Here is a 16,073-nt window from a genome sequence, read left to right as displayed (position 1 = left end):
GCAGGGGGAAGATCCTTCTCCAACATTGTGGCCAAAACTTGGAACAAGCTCCCCACTAACATCAGATGCGCCCTCTCCCTGAACACCTTCAGGAAGGCTCTGAAGACTTGGCTCTTCGACTGAATCGGACCTGCTGACCCCCCCCCCGCGTCCTGAGACCCTCACAGGTGAGTAGTGCACTTATAATCCCCCTGATTGATAGATTGATTACATGTGTTTGGTAGGGTCTGGGGGAACAGTATTCCCAGGTATTGACTTTGGAAAGAAGCTCTTGAGCATTGTGGTTGGTAGTATATGTGAGAGGCAAAGTGAAGTGAGAAAATGCCTGGGTAAGAATTTCTATTTTCTTTGTGAGATTAGCTATAGAGGACAGGAGTGAAGAGAAAAAGGACCAGTGGTGTACAGGGGAGAGCTGAGTCTTGTGTTATTCTTTCGTGGTAGGGGGTGAGATGGGTTTGTAGTACAGAGGAATTGGATGCTGGTGGGATGGGGTGGAAAAAGGTGGTTAGTTAAGGTAAGAGGATTTCTGAAGGTGATTGCTTCTGCTGGATGTGGTGGTGGTAGGGGATGAATTAATGGCTGGGAGTTTTTGGTGAGTGAATTGTGAGCGGTGTGGAGAGATAGTTGAAGGAAGGAGGTTGTTTTTTGCTTGAGGGGTAGGAAGGTGGGCGGACTCATGTTGAAAGTTGTTGGTATAGGGGTCGGTGTCTGGGTCCTGCTGAAGTGTTTGGTGGATAGATGAATGAGGCTTGCGGGTAGAAGGGAGTTTGAGGGCAAGGGAAATTGAGGACAGTGTTATGGTCGGATGGATGTGTATTGAGTGAAGGAAAAGTCTGGGGGGGGGCAAATCATTAAATGTTGGGGAGAGTTGAAAAAGGGGTAGTGCAAGAAGGGAGAGTAGGGTAACAGCGTGAGAGATCCAATGGGTTGGGATGTGAGTTAGCTGGAACGAGCTTGAGAGTGGGAAAGATATTATCAGCCAAGGCCAGGATCAAATTGTTCACTTGGAACATGATTTACCAGTTATCTAAGATGGATATGGCAAGGTTACTGGGGTAGTCCAATAGGAGAGGTAATTTTAATTTTTCTTCTAAAGCAGATGTTTGCCAGTGAGGAAAATCAAGACTTATTTTTCAGGGAGATATTCCACAGGTCAGTGGTGTGTGTGAAGAGGAAGGGGTCTATTTTAAGGGCTCCTTTCTGCATGTTATTATATTGGTCTACAAAAAGGGGTTTAGAGAAGTCTCTCGAGATTTTGTGTTTATCATTTTCTTTGAGCATTTAGAGATGTTTGGAGGGTATGTAATCTTGAAAGTGTTGAATCCTGATTAAGAAAAGTTGTTTGAGGGTAGTGCGGTGTTGGGCGTTGTCATTGCTATGATTATGCAGGGTGTGGATTGGAAGGGGAGAGAAAAGGAGCAATGTGAACTATAACTGCCTTAATGACCCCAGCATGGTAGTTAAGGTAAACACAGAAAGGTCATGTGGAAAATGAATGCAAATAATTTCATAAAAAGTACTGTTTAAGAATCATGACCCGGCACTAGCAGAATGTAAAAACAAGAACAAAATGTTATATTTTTCTCTAGGAAAAGAGTCAGCCCGAGGTGGGAGGGATGCAGTAGGTTAGTTTCAATAAGTAGACGAGCAGCCCTAATTGCTACTGATGCTCTCCTTGCTGTGAAAGCTATTGAGGTAACTATAATGCAGTGAAAATTCAGTGAAAGGGGCCCTTCTCTTTGTTCTGGAACTTTTCTAGAGACACACTATGATGAAACTTTTTAGCAGCATGGAAGTGTAAAGCAGTAATCATTAAGTAAAATAGACTTTCCCACCAATTCTTGTTACTTAATAAACAAAGGACAGTTAAGGAAGGTTAGTTAAGTTTTATTATCAAGCCAAACATAATTGAGCAAAGACACATCTCAATACGAGAGTATTAAAGTACAAAAGAATCAGCATAAAGCCCAATCTAAATATCCAATTCAAAGGATGCAGCATGAGTAAAACAATTAATTCAAGAAAGAGTATACAGATGATTAGGAAGCAAGATTCTAGATTTCCCTGCATCAAGGGTTGATGAATGAAAAGCATCAAATCTATCCCAACAGTATTGCTAAAATGACAACTCAGCATTACTGGGTAAGTAATTTAAGACAAGAGGAAAACAAGGTGTAAGTCGTTGAGTCTTCCTCAAAATTCAAAATGGGTCGGGTAGCATAAGACACCACCACAAAGGTAAGAGAGATGTGGGCACTTTTCCTAGTTCCAGCATTCAGTTATCGACAGGTGAAATTCCCATAGTGCACCTTGCACACGCTGTCCACTCTAGGTACAGTCCTGTGCGTGCTTTTCCACAGTGTTCTCCATGTACGTCCTTTGCAACATGTTTTCCTTGGCTCCCAGGCCTTCTCCCGTGTGGACCCAATGTCTTTTCTTTATCGACCAAAGTCTTCTCGCCTTGCCTAGCTGCTAAATCAAAAACATTATCCTGCCCAAAAGAATGCTTCTTCACCTGCAGTGCAAACGTGAGAAAGAACAGCTTACACAGTGCACATGAAATTCAGAAGATTAATTCTAAAGCAAGAGTTGTGAGGGGCTCACATTCAGGCCTACGACTTTAGCTAACATAAGAATGCATCATCTAAGCATTATGGATTTACTGAATCATTATTACATTTCAACTAATGCATTTACCTACTTATAAAAATATCACCATTAATAAACACATTTAGTGCATGAGTATTGTCAGATTTCACAACACAAGTTCTTCATGTTAAAGTTTTCTGCTAGTTACATACATTTCCTACATTAAGGGGCTGATTATGATGGCGGATTTCCCGCATCCACCGGGCCGGCGGAAGCCACCGCCGGCCCGGAGGATGCGGGAAATCCGCCGCGGAGGCTACAAAGACCCACCGCCAAATTAGGATGGCTGGTGGGTCTGAGAATCTGTCCTCTGCTTTTCCGCCGCGGTCGCCTTCCGACCGCGGCGGAAAAGCATTAACATGGCTGGTGGTGTCTATCAGACACCGCCAGCCACATTAGGATGGAGTAAAAAGTATGCTTTACCACGGCGGCTTTTCCGCCGTGGAAAAGCATACGGACCTTCACTTCGGGGGCCCGTTGCGGTGCCTGCTGCTTTGTGCAGGCAAATGCTGTGCATGCATTTTTAACATTGCGGCGGGTGCAGCTTGAAGCTGCACCCGCCGCAATGTTAAAGATTGAGGATGTGACCGCCACCCTGGCGGTCACATCCTAATCTGCACGGAGGGACCGCCACAGCCCCTGCGGACGGTCCCTCCTACTCTATGGTGGCGGACGGACTCAGGTCCGTCCACCATCATAATCGGCCCCTAATTCTCCATGGCACTTGTCAATAGCCTAAAATATGTCATGTAGTTATGGTAATACATTTCACAATTCTAACACTTCACATTTACACTAACAGGATTATATGCCGGCGCGATCTTGGATGATTATGATGCATCCCTACAATTAAGGGTATGCGAATATGAAATCTCCGCTTCATCAACTGTTGCTGTTCTGGGTGTTATGTTGGGGCAGACGATCAAGACGTTTTTGTAACCTGTGTTGTTTTCTGACCCTCTTTGACAGACGTTGCTGTCAGGTTTTTTTCCAAGGGAATGTGGAATGTATGTATAGGGTTTCATTAGTTAAAGGGTTGTATTTTTCTTCTGTAGATGCCCTGTGTTTGATTAGGGGCATAAGAAGCCGGGTTGAGCATCTATGAGTTTGAGGATTAAGTTAGTTTTTAGATGGGCTCGTTTTTGGAAGTAAGACAGCTTGTTTTTGGTTACTTTTGATGGAGTGTTGTATTTGTTATTGAAATTGGAAGAGGAACTCATTGCAACTGTGCTTGTTTTGAACAGTGGTGCCTTACTTTTATAAAAAGTGCCCAGATGAAAGTTTGGGCTTTGTTTCTATTTTGATGGGGTGACTTAAGCATATACACCTACTCATGAACATGTCTTGTCTCATGAAGTAAAGGGAAAGCACTATTGGGAGACAGCAGGCAATTTGCAGAACAGTGTATGTGATATGGTTCTTTATGGGTGTGCAACCCTTTTCTGATCACAGAAGTGTTCTTGTATTTATTATGGACACGTTTGTGATGTAACTATTAATTATGTGGCCACAAAATGAAGCTCCTTGCTTACAGTTTAACAAAGTTGGGCCAATTAATGAAGTATGGTAGTAAACAGTTAACATACACCATACTCTATAACCTTATATATATAGTCACTTGTAACTGTAAGTCACTTGTAGGTCAAATCATTTCTGTATTTTGTTAGATGGAATTTAGTATTGTTCTTATATGAAGTTATTCTTGAACATCCAGCGAAGTTGGGTATCATCATGAGTCCTGTCACCTCAGCCATCGTACTTATGGGACTAAACCCCATTGTTTGGAATTGCTCTCCCACCATGTATTGGCATGTATGTATGTATGTATGTATGTATGTATTGGCATATTTTTATAGCGCAATGGCTGTCACCCAACGGGTATCCTGGCGCTTAGACTTTAGGTGATCCATACACTGCGTTTTCAGCAGCTGCCCATCTTACATTGTTCTAGGAAAAAGATGTGTTTTCAGAGCTTTCTTGAAGGAAGAAAGATCTCCCATGCTTCTCAAGCACAACGGTAGGGAGTTCCACAGTCTTGCTGCGGTGAACCTAAAATACCGACCTCCCATCCGGGTCCTCAAAATCCTGGGAACTACCACCAAACAAGCTGAGGCTGAGCGGAGAGATCTGGACGGAATATACCAAGAAAACAAGTACTACAAAGGAGATGGGCCCTGTCCCTGAAGGGCCCTAAATACCAGACAAAGGGCTTTGAAATCAATCCGCTGAAGGATTGGCAACCAGTGAAATCCCTGAGTGCCATAGTAGATTAATTAGAACGTCGGTGCGAAAGGGCCAATTTGGCGGCAAAGTTCTGTACACGCTGCAGTTTTCCCACCAAGGTCGTAGGCGCCCCAGGAGTAGTGCGTTACAGTAGTCGAGCCTACTTAGGATGATACTCCGCACTACCTCTGGCCTGGCCTGCACAGGGAGCATGGGTAATATCTTCCGCACCATCCGCAGCAGTGCCATACAAGTGGCCACCGTTTTATTCACGGACACGTCTAGCTGCAGGCTGGAGCCGAACATCACCCCCAGGTTACGAACTGATTCAGCCGGCAAACTAGTGCCCTGAAAAGAAGGAGGCCAGAAATTCGATGGAAGAGGCCTAGGGGTGCGATCCATTGAACAGTGTAGCACCTCGGTTTTGGAGCTGTTAAATTGCAAGGAGTTGTGGCTCAACCATTCCGCCGTAGTGGACATACAACGGTGAAAGATCTCTTGTGACCCAGCCTCCTTACCCTCAAATGAGAAGATAAGTTGGGTGTCGTCAGCGTAATTGGTGACTCCTATACCAAAAGATTTTATCAATTTGATCACGGGGAGGAGGTAGAGATTGAATAAAATCGGGCTGATGGCCGATCCTTGAGGCACGCCCTGACCAACCCTTCTGATGTTAGATTTGAAGGGTGGCAGGGCCACCATCTGGTGCCTATTACCAAGGTAAGACACCAACCAGTCAAGGGCCAAGCCAGACACCCCCACTTCCTCTAGTCTCCCAATCAAGATCATGTGGCTGACCGTATCGAACGCAGCCGACATGTCGAGCAGTACTAAAAAGGCTGCTCGACCTTGGTCGGCACGCGTCCGAAGATCATCCAAAACAGTCACCAGTGCAGACTCCGTTCCGTGGGCTGGTCTAAAGCCGAATTGGGCCACGTCCAAGCAAGCATTGGTCTCTAAGAAGCTGGAAAGATGTTTTGTGGCCAATTTCTCCAGAATTTTAATTGAAAATGGGAGTAAAGAAATAGGCCTATAATTTGCTGGACAGGTGGGATCCAAAGTGTGCTTCTTCAGGAGTAGGGAGACCACTGCCAGCTTCCAGCAGTCTGGGACCTGTGCAGACCTGAGGGACTGACAACAGATGGAAAAAAGAGGGGGAAAAAGCTCTTCATGGAACAGTTTCCAAAATGTATGTGGAAGAGGATCAAGCGGCGAGCCTGAAGAAACACCGTTTGCCAGTACACAAAAATCCTCAAAGGACGGTAGGGGAAAATTGTTCAGCTGAACTGACCTAGCATCTTTCTCCGTGATGGAAGTTGAATTAGATTAGGCAAGGTCTGAGGGTCAGGGCCTGGCGGTATAGCAAGATTGTTCGGAATAGTTGCAATGTTGTCCTCAAAGGCCTGTGCCAAAGAGTCACATAAAGGTTCCTCAAGGCTCCTCGCTCAGTCCAACCCTCTTCAAAGTCTACATGAGCCCCCTCGCAGACATCGCACGCCAGCACAACCTCAACATCATCTCCTACGCCGACGACACCCAGCTGATTCTCTCCCTCACCAACGACCCCGCCACCGCCAGAGCCAACCTTCATGAAGGGATGAAAGAGGTAGCCGAATGGATGAAGAACAGCCGCCTGAAACTGAACTCGGACAAGACAGAAGTCCTCATCCTGGGATCCTCACCCTCCACCTGGGACGACTCCTGGTGGCCCCCCGCCCTAGGCAGCGCACCCAAACCAACAGACCACGCACGCAACCTGGGCTTCATCCTGGACTCCTCCCTCTCCATGACCAGACAATTCAACGCCGTCTCCTCGTCGTGCTTCAACATCCTGCGCATGCTACGTAAGATCTTCCGGTGGATCCCCACCGAGACCAGGAAGACGGTCACCCAGGCCCTCGTCACCAGCCGTCTGGACTACGGCAACTCCCTCTACGCCGGAACCACCGCCAAACTCCAGAAGAGACTCCAGCGGATCCAGAACGCCTCAGCACGACTCATCCTGGACATCCCCCGTCGCAGCCACATCTCCGGACACCTGAGAGACCTGCACTGTCTCCCGGTCAACAAGAGAATCACCTTCCGACTCCTCACCCACGCACACAAAGCCCTACACAACCAAGGCCCAGGATACCTCAACAGCCGCCTCAACTTCTACGCTCCCAAACGCCAGCTTCGATCGACCAGCCACGCCCTCGCCGCCGTCCCCCGCATCCGAAGAGCCACCACAGGGGGACGGTCCTTCTCCTACCTCGCCGCCAAGACATGGAACTCCCTCCCAACCCACCTTCGCCTGACCCAGGACCTCCTCGCCTTCTGGAAGCAACTCAAGACCTGGCTGTTCGAGCAGTAGCGCCCCCCCCCCCCAGCCCCTTGAGACCCTCTGGGTGAGTAGTGCGCTATATAAATGCTTTGATTGATTGATTGATTGAAAGATTGGGAGGCAGGAATATCATTTACAGTACAGGCGGGAAGTCTTTAACGATCTTAAATAGGGCCTGAGACTTATTCACGGCTGACAGTAATGATTCCTCTAGGAAGCTAGCCTTGGCACGTCTAATCTGGGCTTTATAGGTCGCCAGTGCCTGTTTAAAAAGAGATCTATCTGACTCAAGGTACTGCTTTCTCCAGGCACGCTCAGCCCATTTGCACTGGAGTTTTAGCTGAAGAAGTTCCCCTGAAAACCACGGCATTGCATGTTTTGTCCTAATTCTAGTTTTTCGCAGCGGAGCCAATGAGTCCAGTGAGGCTAAAATTCGCTGGCTGAGGATCTCATAGCTCACGTCCACATTATCTCCCAAGGTAAAGCCATCTAAAAGCAGAGTCGGCAGGGTAGATTGTTTAAGGAGCTTAGACCATTGTCTACAACCTTAGTGGTTCATAAGCTGCCTTTCTTCGTTAATGCGGCAGAGAGTGAAAGAGAGAAATAGACGAGTGCATGATCCGTCTGGCACTGAGGTAGGATGTTCTGTATGGTCACTTGGCATACGTCAGCAAAAATCAAGTCTAAAGCGTGACCCTTTAAGTGGGTCTGAGAGAGCACCAGCTGCTGCAGCTGAATATTGTGACTGGCCTCGACCAAATCTTTAAAGGCTGAGTCAGTCGGTCCATCCGGCCACAGATTAAAATCCCCCAGCACCATGAGCCTTGTGTGGGAGTTAGATAAATCATACATAAGATCAATAAGCTCCGTTACAACAGACAAAGCGCTGGCCAGGGGTCTATAGCACAGCAGCCCAGTATATAAAGCACCCCCCTGACCATTTAGGGAGAAGCCTAGCAGTTCACAACCTGGAATTGCCTTAATATCAAGCTGGGAAAGATCTAATGTCTCCCTAAAAATCAGCCACACTCCTCCTCCTCTTGCCCCCACCCGGGGATTATGTCTGATTTTATAGCCAGGAGGGCAGGGTACGTCTAACTCATGAAACTCAATGAGTAGCGCAATTTCTTCAGAATGCTTGCTGAGAGATCTCACATTCAGCATACCACAAGACAGAGATTCTTGATGCCTGCTGATGGTAAAAGGCTGGTGACTGGGAATAGTGCCAGAGTTCAGGCTTAAAAGGTCGTCACGGGAGTAAGTAAGAGCAGCTCGAAACAAAGAGGCAGCATTACCGGCGCCCGGCGCATCCTGTGCGCGAACGGGCGCAAACGGGCTTACCTCTGGCGCACCTCCGGCGCGCACCCGCTGCGCGCCATCGCTGCGTACTGATTGACTATCCATCTTAAATAACCGTGCAAGGGAAACAACTAGTCCCCCAACAAAGATGGCGCCCGTAGATCGGCACCATTGCAGCTCCACCATCAAGTGAGGCCCTCCTGAACCCCCTGCACTCTCGAGTGTTTGTGTTTGAGGCCCTCCTCCACTCTTTCTCTTGCTCCATTTTTCTTCTTGCCTTTTCCTTTCACCTCTTTCCTTTCACCTTAGTTTTTCACCCTTTTACTGTCACTCTCTTTCTATCACTTTCCATCCTCCTTTTCACTTTTAATCTGTTTTCACTCTACTCTTTATTGTGTGCACCTTTCTCCCACTTTACCCCACCATTGCTGGCACCGCGGCTCCTCCCCCAGCACAACAAGCCCAAGACAGTTTCCCCTCCCCGCTCCTCCCTCCCAGCTGTCCAGCCATCCCCGACCCCTACTTAATGGCGGCAGCCGAACGTGCGTCAAAGGCAAGCTCCTCTGCACCCGTCTGTGCCCATCTCAACCCAACCGCGACCAGCGCCAGGAACCATGGACCTCCAAACTGCCAATGCTACAATCCAGCGGCGCTCTATGCACTCAATCCTGGTCACAACAACAAATGCAGGCTAGCATGACCAGCAGACACCCACAGACCCTTCAGCTGTTGCCGCTGCCGCCACTCCTGCATCACCTCCAAGTCCACGGATACAGCACAACCCGCCAGCAACAACACAACCACACCAAAGACCCTGCAATGCATCATCCTCAACGTTCGATCCCTCCACAAACAGGCCACCGAAATCTGGGACTTCCTTGACAGCACAACCCTTGACATCGCATCACTGAAACCTGGACGAACACCACCTCGGGACCTGACATCACCATTCCCCAAGGATACAAGATCTCCCGGAAGGACCACTCGACCCGCCCTGGGCGGGGGGATCGCCATCGTCCACAAATCCACCATCCGACTGAGCAAATTTTCTGAAGACCCCACAGACCTGAAGGAACACCTACACTTTAGGATACAGCCCTACCCCCACCTTCCAGGGAACCCTCCTCTACTGACCCCCGGACCATAGGGACCATTCACCAACTCCATCATGGACAGCATCACCCTGCAGGCCATCGCGTCCAACAACTTCACCTTGCTGGGAGACCTCAACTTTTACCTCGACAACCAACAAGACCTCAACACCACATACTTCCTGGACAACTTCCACCCGATCATGATTGAGCCCACACACTCAGCAGGACACACCCCGACCCCATCTTCACCACAGGAAACTCTATCACTTTGAGCCACACCACCAAACTCCCGTGGACAGAACATCGCTGCATCCGTTTCACCTTCAGAACACCCACCATCCACAGAACCCAGCACCTGCTGCCATGCAGAAATTGGACTAAGGTCACCGACGACCAGCTCACTACCTCACGCAGCAACTCCATCCGAAACATCGCAGACAACAAGAACCCCAAAACCGTAGCCCGAACCATGCACAGATGGATCTCCGACTGTGCTAACACCATAGCCCCCCTCAAAAAGAACAACAACACACACGCCAGGAAAGCCAGCTGGTTTACCACCGAACTCCGAGAGCACATCCCATTGCCTCGAAAAGGCCTGGAGGAACTCCAAATCTACAGAAGCCCATAACAACTTCAGAGCCACCAACAGCGCCCGCCAACAACTCATCAGAAATACAAGAAAGAAAGGGATCCAAGACAGAATCTCCACACACGTGCACAACAGCAAAGAACTCTTCAGCATCATCAAGGAGTTTGCCCAACCCCTCAGCGAGTCTACAGACCTCTCTCCCTTACAAGACCTCTGCGACAAATTCAGCACCTTCTTACACCACAAAATCAAGAACATTTACAACAATTTTGACGAAGACAGCCAACACACAGAACCCTTCCCAAGCTCTCACCACCGAAGTCCACACTTAAGACAATGAATTCAATCCACTGCTGGGTCCCAACGGACCCCTGCCCCCACCACATCTTCAACTGAGCCGCTAAAGCCATCCCCTACAAGCTTCACCAGTCCATCAACTGCTCCCTCATGAACGCCTCCTTCCCCTACGACTGGAAACACACTGAAATCAACCCCCTCCTGAAGAAACCATCGGCAGACTCCACCAACCCCAAGAACTATAGACCCATCTCCCTGCTCCCGTTCCCAGCAAAAGTAATTGAGAAGCCATCAACAACCAACACGCCACCTTCATCGAAGAGCACAACATCCTTGACTCCTCCCAATCCGGCTTCCGAAAGAACCACAACACGTAAACTGCCTTTCTCGCCACGACAGACAACATCCGCTCCCTCCTGGACAGAGGAGAGACAGTAGCCCTCATCCTCCTTGACCTTTCAGCGGCTTTCGACACAGTCTCTCACCGCACCCTAACACGCAGACTTAACGACACAGGGATCCGGGACAAGGCCCTTGAAGGGATTCGCTCATTCATCCCTTGCAGAATGCAGCAGGTCAGACTCCCTCCCATCCTCTCTGACCCCACACCAACCACCTGCGGAGTCCCCCAAGGATCCTCCCTCAGCTCCATGTTGTTCAACATCTACATGGCTCCGCTCGCCCCCATCATCAGAACCCACGGACTCAACATTTTTTCATATGCAGACGACACCCAAATCATCTTCTCACTATCCAACAAACCCAACGCAGCCAAACACAACTTTCAAGAAGGCATGGCAGCAGCCGCCAAATGGATGAAGAGCAGCTGTCTGCAACTCAATATGGACAAAGCAGAAGTACTCATCATGGGCCCACACCCCGAAGCCTGGAACAACACCTGGTGGACCCCCGCACTCGGAAGCCCGCCCACCCCCACGGACCACGCACGCAACATCAGAATCATCCTGGACTCTGAACTCAAAATGGACTGCCAGATCAACTCTGTTGCATCCTTCTGCTTCAACACCCTCCGCCTCTTACGCAAGACCTACAAATGGATCCCCCTCGAACACAGAAAGACCGTCACACACTCCCTCGTCACCAGTAGACTTGACTATGGCAACTCACTCTATGCCGGAATCAACAAAACCCTCACCTGCAAACTTCAAAACATTCAGAAGGCCGCCTCCAGACTAATCCTCAAACTGCCACATCACCCAGCACCTGCACACACTACAGTGGCTCCCCATCGAGGCAAGAATCACCTTCAAGTTCAAGATTCCCACCCACAAACACAAAGCCCTCCACAACACCGAACCAGCATACCTGAATAGCTGACTCACATTCCACGCACCCCATAGGAACCTACGATCAGCCCAGCTCTCCCATGCCGTGGTTCCTTGCATCAGGAAGTCCAGATCGGGAGGCCGCTCCTTCTCCTTCCTTGTGGCCAGAGCCTTGAACACCCTCCCGCTCCACCTCAGACAGATGACATCACTCCCCAACATCACGAGGGACCTCAAGACAAGGCTCGTCGATAGACCTCCTCCTTGATGGACAGGACCCTGCGCCTCCCGCCCCCAGGGCCTTGAGACCCCTACGGTTCAGTATTTGCGCTCCTCAAACCCATGATTGATTCCTCGACTGATTTTCCCACCTTTGTACATTGAGAAATGAGGCTTTGCAGATGCTAAATATATGCACTTACTGTGTAAATGTAAAGACTTTCCTACATCTGGCTCCAGCCACGGCCGGTAGTAGGTGTAACTGCAGGGCGGTGACGTGGGGAGGGGTGGGGCAAGGTGGGGGGTAGTAATGTATGGATTACAGACTTTAACAGGTAAGTAAACATATAAATAAATAAAACGAATTTCGTTGTGTGCACTGCATCATCAAATGCGATGCAGTGTGCACAACAAAATTTGTTTCATTTATTTATATGTTTATTTACCTGTTAAAGTCCGTGGGGCATATTACCAAGCAATAGCGATAATTATCGCTATTGCTTGGTTAGAGACAAAAATTTACCGCTGCGGCGATTTTTATCGCAAAAAAACCTTGGTATTACCAAGGTTTATCGCAAATGCGATAAAAATCGGCCGCAATGCATGAATATCGCTGAAAAGTCAGCGATATTCATGCATTACCGAGCTAATGCTCTTAGCCATGTTATCCACCTCCCATTGGAAAACATGGCTAAGAACTGCTCAGGGCAGGTGTTAGCTTTTGGAGATATTCGCGCTTAGCGCGAATATCTCCAAAAGTTGGTAATAGGAGATAGCGATGTTAGCGACTGTTTCCAGTCGCTAACATCTTGGCACGCCCACTTTGCATGTCATTAGTGATAAATATCACTGAAATGCAAAGCGGGGCCCAAGATGGTCGCTATCTCCTACTAGCTATCGCTAACTGGTGTTATCTCCGCTTTCTTGGCTTTTAAAGCCAAAAAAGCGGAGATAAACCCCCTTGATAATATGCCCCCGTAATCCATACATTGCAACCCACCACCCTGCCCCTACCCCTCCCTACGTCACCGCCCTGCAGTTACACCTACTACCGGCCGTGGCTGTCTGGCTCCAGGTGTTCGAACATACTGCAGGGGACAGAAACTACTATGAAGATCACGTTCTAAATTACAAATCAATTGACATACTATGAAGGTAGAATCTTTGGAATTAAATCACATCTATTAAATAACAAAGTAGTCACAAATACAAAATACCTGATGATATGTCGGAGATGCTGTGATGAAAGTGCTGACATCAGCCATGAAGTTTGCGATTAAGAAACCATTACCGCAACGACCTACCACGCTAGGCATGAACTGCCATGACATTATTTCCATTAATTCAGTACTGAAATGAAGCCCCATATTTTGCAGAGGTGTTTCCTAAGTTTTTATGATGTGACAAGTTTATTTTTCGGGCCTACCGCATTGTCTACTTTATGTATAAATATATTTAATGTGTTTGTACACCTTATTCATATTTTTCAGCATATTTAAATATTTGCAATTGACACAGCGAAAAATAAAAAGCATAACATAAAAATATGATTTTTAAAGAGCAAATATTCTTTTAACTTTATTTTCCTTTATTTATGGGCATCTACTCAATTGCCTCATTTTTTGTTTGTGTCTCTGGTGCCCGTTTTTTGAGTGCTACCAGGTCAGTTTACATTCTATAGTAGGTAGTTGCAGTAGTATACATTGTCAGTGTACATTCAGAGTTACATCTTCAGGGTATGGGTTTGGCATCTACATTTAGCACTGAGGAGGTAGACTCAGTTTCTCTGGTTGACAGCAAGGAAGGAAGGTTGGTAAGGAATGATCATGGCCAACAAGAGAACCAGCTTCTCAGCACCTCACAGTCACCCCATAGGAATCGGGAGAGGGGATATAGAGACCTAGAGATGGCACATGACCCTCACTTCAGATGCTTTCTATTTCTTTCATTTCAGGGCCCTTTCAACCCTCTATGGTTCAGGCGACTGGGTAAAGAACCTGGAGAAAGTGAATGCTGAATTCTTTGACAGAATATCTGTTCTATCATTGGATCTTTCCCAAGCCCTAGAGGAGCTCCTGGAGGCAGCAGACGATGAGAATTTCTCACTGACACATGTGTGGGAAGTAACCTTTGTTAACATTGCTTTAAAAAAAGTAAGCCTGGAAGGATGCAAATGTTGTTTTTAATTAGTTACAATTAGGTCAGAGGATTTGAAAGTGTCTTCTAAGCTGTATTAAGTATTTTATTATTATTTGGCGATGGCCAATGTACACTTTGATTTTTACACATGTGTTGGAAATAGGAATTTCATGCCCAGAAAATATTGACCTCATACTTTCTGCAACAACAGTTTTTCCACAATGAAGGGACAATGAAACTCTCAGGGATTAATGCAGTTTGGACACCCGTTTGAGCAAACCAGTGGGATGTGTATCAACAGGCATTCCGTGTTCACAGTGGTGCTAATCAATGCTTCTGACAAAGTCTTGCTAGTAATATGCTTGCTCGAGCATGAGCCAGTGTGAAAGGAAATCGGTCCACAATTTCCAGGGTCCACCAACTCACGTAAATGCAAAGAGCAGCAAAGGGGCAGAGTTACAAATGACACATTACTCACAAAGAAAAGTATGAGATGAGACGAGGCAGGACGAAGTCAAAGACTGTGTAAGGCATCCTGAGTGCTGCAATATTTAGGAAAAAAGTAGTCAAATGTCGGACTCCGGTGATCCTATTCTGCAACAATACCGAGTTTACCTATGAAACAACACAACCATCGTTCAAAATAAGAAACTGGCATAGATAGCTGCAGAGTTATAAAGCGAATATTTACTCACGCGCACAATGCAGTGCAAGCCCTTCTTCGGGTGGTTTACACATTATGTACGCCAAGGGTGCAACGAGTGTACACTGTTTTAATTTCAAAAGCATGGAGGCAAACTGTACACGTGTACTATTTGTGTAGGCTCAATGAAAGCCAACACCACTCAAAGCATGCTAAATTCCTCCAAACCAGTGAAGATGACAAGTGGTTGCATGCAATGTGCAACAACTTCAGTCCACCACTTTCATCTTCTGTTCTCTTGCATTCTGGAAATTGTAGTTTCAAACATCTTAGCCTATACAATGCTCTTGGGTAAACAACCAAGTGTGACTGCCAGTATCAAGCATGATCTGCACGCCAAGACTGAAGAACGGTAACCTTTGTTCTCTATGGCTTTTATTCCTTTTTTTATTAATGCCAACATTTCTGGCTATTTTCAAGGTGAACCTGCTTCTGCTTAGATTGATGAGTATTTATGTTTTTGTTTTATTGCTTGGTGAGGGGGTAAATGCGAGAATGAGTCAAGGGTTGGACGAATGAGTGAAAGCATGGTAGGATGATGGATGGGTGGATGAGTGGATGGATGAGTGAATGCATTGATAGAAGCATTAATAGGACTTGTTAGAAATGCCTACAAAGGCTTAAGCCCTGAATTAGATCTTTCTGGAATGGTGACGGATATCCCAGCTACTGAAATATAGATCATATTACATCCTTTGGGATTTAAATTTCAGAGGACGGGATATCTGTCACCATTGTGATGGAGTAACCCATCCACCAAGATCTAAATCAGGCTCATAGTTCAAAGTAACCATGGGCGTAGTTCTCCGCTCCGTCCGTGGAGTGTGCATAGTGAACTGGCTGACTTCTTCCTCACAAAGTCGCATGCGCGGGTCGCGCATGCGCATTTGTGAGGAAGTGTTGGCGATAAAGCAGGAAGAAGGAGCCCCGGGACCCCCATCTCAGGTAAGTCTTTTTTATTCCTTTTCCAATGCGTTTAATGATTGTAAGGGCATTTAATAGAGGGTGGGGGGGAGGCGGGTGGCACATAGTGGGGCTACGCGGAGTGTGCGTAGATCCCCCCCACTTCGTGATACTCCACGAAACCCCACTACGCCCAGGGTTAGTTCAAAGCTTTCAATCAAGTAGGATGCAAGGCTCCTGTCATCTTCAACCCAATAAATATGGTTACATCCTTAGCTTTACCTCCATGCAAGTTCTATTAGGTGCATGAGAATACTTATGCTTTTCCAATTATTGTCAATGGTGC

General features: G+C 47.3%; 1 protein-coding gene across 1 annotated transcript in view; it reads left to right on the top strand.

The window, feature by feature from the left end:
• LOC147701910 (cytosolic phospholipase A2 gamma-like) overlaps positions 1 to 16,073 on the top strand; it is a 749,579-nt gene that overhangs the window by 288,032 nt on the left and 445,474 nt on the right. Inside the window, exon 6 of the mRNA XM_086928722.1 lies at positions 13,937 to 14,135. Coding sequence (XP_086784848.1) covers positions 13,937 to 14,135 — 199 coding nt within the window. The remainder of the gene's footprint in view (positions 1 to 13,936; positions 14,136 to 16,073) is intronic.

This window comes from Lissotriton vulgaris, chromosome 7, assembly GCF_964263255.1.
Source record: "Lissotriton vulgaris chromosome 7, aLisVul1.2, whole genome shotgun sequence".
NCBI classification, from domain to species: domain Eukaryota; kingdom Metazoa; phylum Chordata; class Amphibia; order Caudata; family Salamandridae; genus Lissotriton; species Lissotriton vulgaris.
Note: the sequence above shows the minus strand (reverse complement) of the source record. Positions and strands in the feature narration are given on the sequence as shown.